The 1,778-nt window shown below is 32.6% G+C and overlaps 1 protein-coding gene across 1 annotated transcript in view; it reads right to left on the bottom strand.

Annotated features, from left to right (window-relative positions):
* The window catches only part of LOC107605457 (protein GLUTAMINE DUMPER 1), a gene marked incomplete in the record, with an annotated part of 1,285 nt that extends 846 nt beyond the window's left edge, over nt 1–439 (bottom strand). The window contains 1 exon segment of the mRNA XM_016307344.2: nt 1–439. Coding sequence (XP_016162830.1) covers nt 1–270 — 270 coding nt within the window.

The raw sequence follows: 1,778 nt of genomic DNA on the forward strand, positions 1-1,778 counted from the left end.
CTCCAACTCTCCAACATTGTTGTTATTGTTATCACCATTTTGTTGTTGTTGAGCAAAGAGTTTGCAATAATAAGAGCAAGCAAGCACCAATAGAGCAAAGAACATGAGGCCAAACACGGCAGCAAGGCCTCCAAAGAGGTAAGGAATTGGTGTGTGCCATGGTGATGAGTAATTATTAGTGTTACCAATTTTTGTTGGTGTTGCCATAGGTGCTAATTTAGTAGTAGTAGTAGTAGTGCTGGTGGTGCTTGTTTTGGAAATAGGTCTCATTTTTTTTCTCCTTTTGTGTTTGGAAAATTGGGTTTGTGTTTGATGTGGGATTATTTTGTGTGTTAGCTTGGAAAACGAGGGAATGGTGGAGGTGGGTATTTATAATGGTTCAAGTAAGATAGGAGCAGAGAAAATAAAAAAAAAAAAGAAAAGAATTGAAGGGAGAGAAAGAAGTGGTTTAATTTTCTCTTAATCTCTTTGCTTTTAACTTGGAACCGGGGTCACGTACTTGGCCCTCTTTTGTTGTTGTACTTGCAAGTTGCAACAAGGTAAATTATTCCAGTGCCTGCAACACGGAAAATTTAGAGTAAATTTGCGAACACTTATTTTTATAAAAAGTTAATAGTTATAATATTTGTTATCTAAATTATTTTTTTATTAGTTTAATATTGATGATAATTAATTATAATAGAAGTACATAAAATTAGTCATAAAAAATATTTTTTATGTAGATTTTGGAATAATAATACTCATAATTCTCGTATTAAAATGCAATACAATAATTTTATTTAAAGTAAAAATTTAAATGGAATTAGTCAAAATTTGGTTTGTATTATAAAATTGTTGCACAATTTTATCTTTGATCAACTCTAACAAAGCAAATTTTTGAACTCAGGTCTTGATATTCCAATGTTATTTTATAGTGATTGTTTTGTCACTGAATATATCATCATACTCCCAAATAATCACGTGATTGATTGTGGTGTTATGTTGCTGTCGTTGCTGCCGTGGATAGAAATGGGAGAATACCATGCTTTTGGTAGCACACATCTTATGTGTGACCTTGCTTGTTACAATGAGAGCATGCTATTGTAACTCCACGACTTCTACTACTTAGATTTTTTCTAAGGTATTGATCTTGAATCACATTGCTCTTCGAAATTTGCTATTGAAGATTAGTGAGTTGATGGAGGAGATTGGCAATGCTCAAAATCACCACTCGAAGATATTTTGAGAAATCAATGAATCTTGAGAAATATCCTCTCATCAAACTCTATTGGATGAGTTTAAAAAAGAAATAAAAAAGGAGATTATAAAATGTTAGGAAAAACAAGAAAAAGAAAGAAAACGACGTCATTAGTAACTATTGGCAATTCACAACTTTTTAATTCGATTGTTGTTTACGCTTATCGCACCATGAAAATAATTTCATGTCCTAACCTATTTAAACTTAATCTTAATGGTTTGACGAATCAAAAGACAAAAGAAAAAAAAAATGAAAGAAAAAGAATCAAAAGTAAGGGTAAAGAGGAAGAAGATGACACAAAAAAAAAAAGAGGATCGGATTTTTCTATCGTTTAATTTTTTTTGAGAAAAGGACAGATAGGTCTCTAACCTTTTGTCCCGTGGACATTTTTGTCCCTAACCATTGAAAAATACTTTTAAGTCCCTGACCTTCACAAAATTTGGACGGATCAGTCTATCCGTCTAAATGTCTCCGTCAGGGACTGATCCGTCCAAATGTCTCTGTCAGGAATTGATCTGTCCAAGTTTTGTGAAGGTCAGGA

This window comes from Arachis ipaensis, chromosome B06, assembly GCF_000816755.2.
Source record: "Arachis ipaensis cultivar K30076 chromosome B06, Araip1.1, whole genome shotgun sequence".
NCBI lineage: Eukaryota > Viridiplantae > Streptophyta > Magnoliopsida > Fabales > Fabaceae > Arachis > Arachis ipaensis.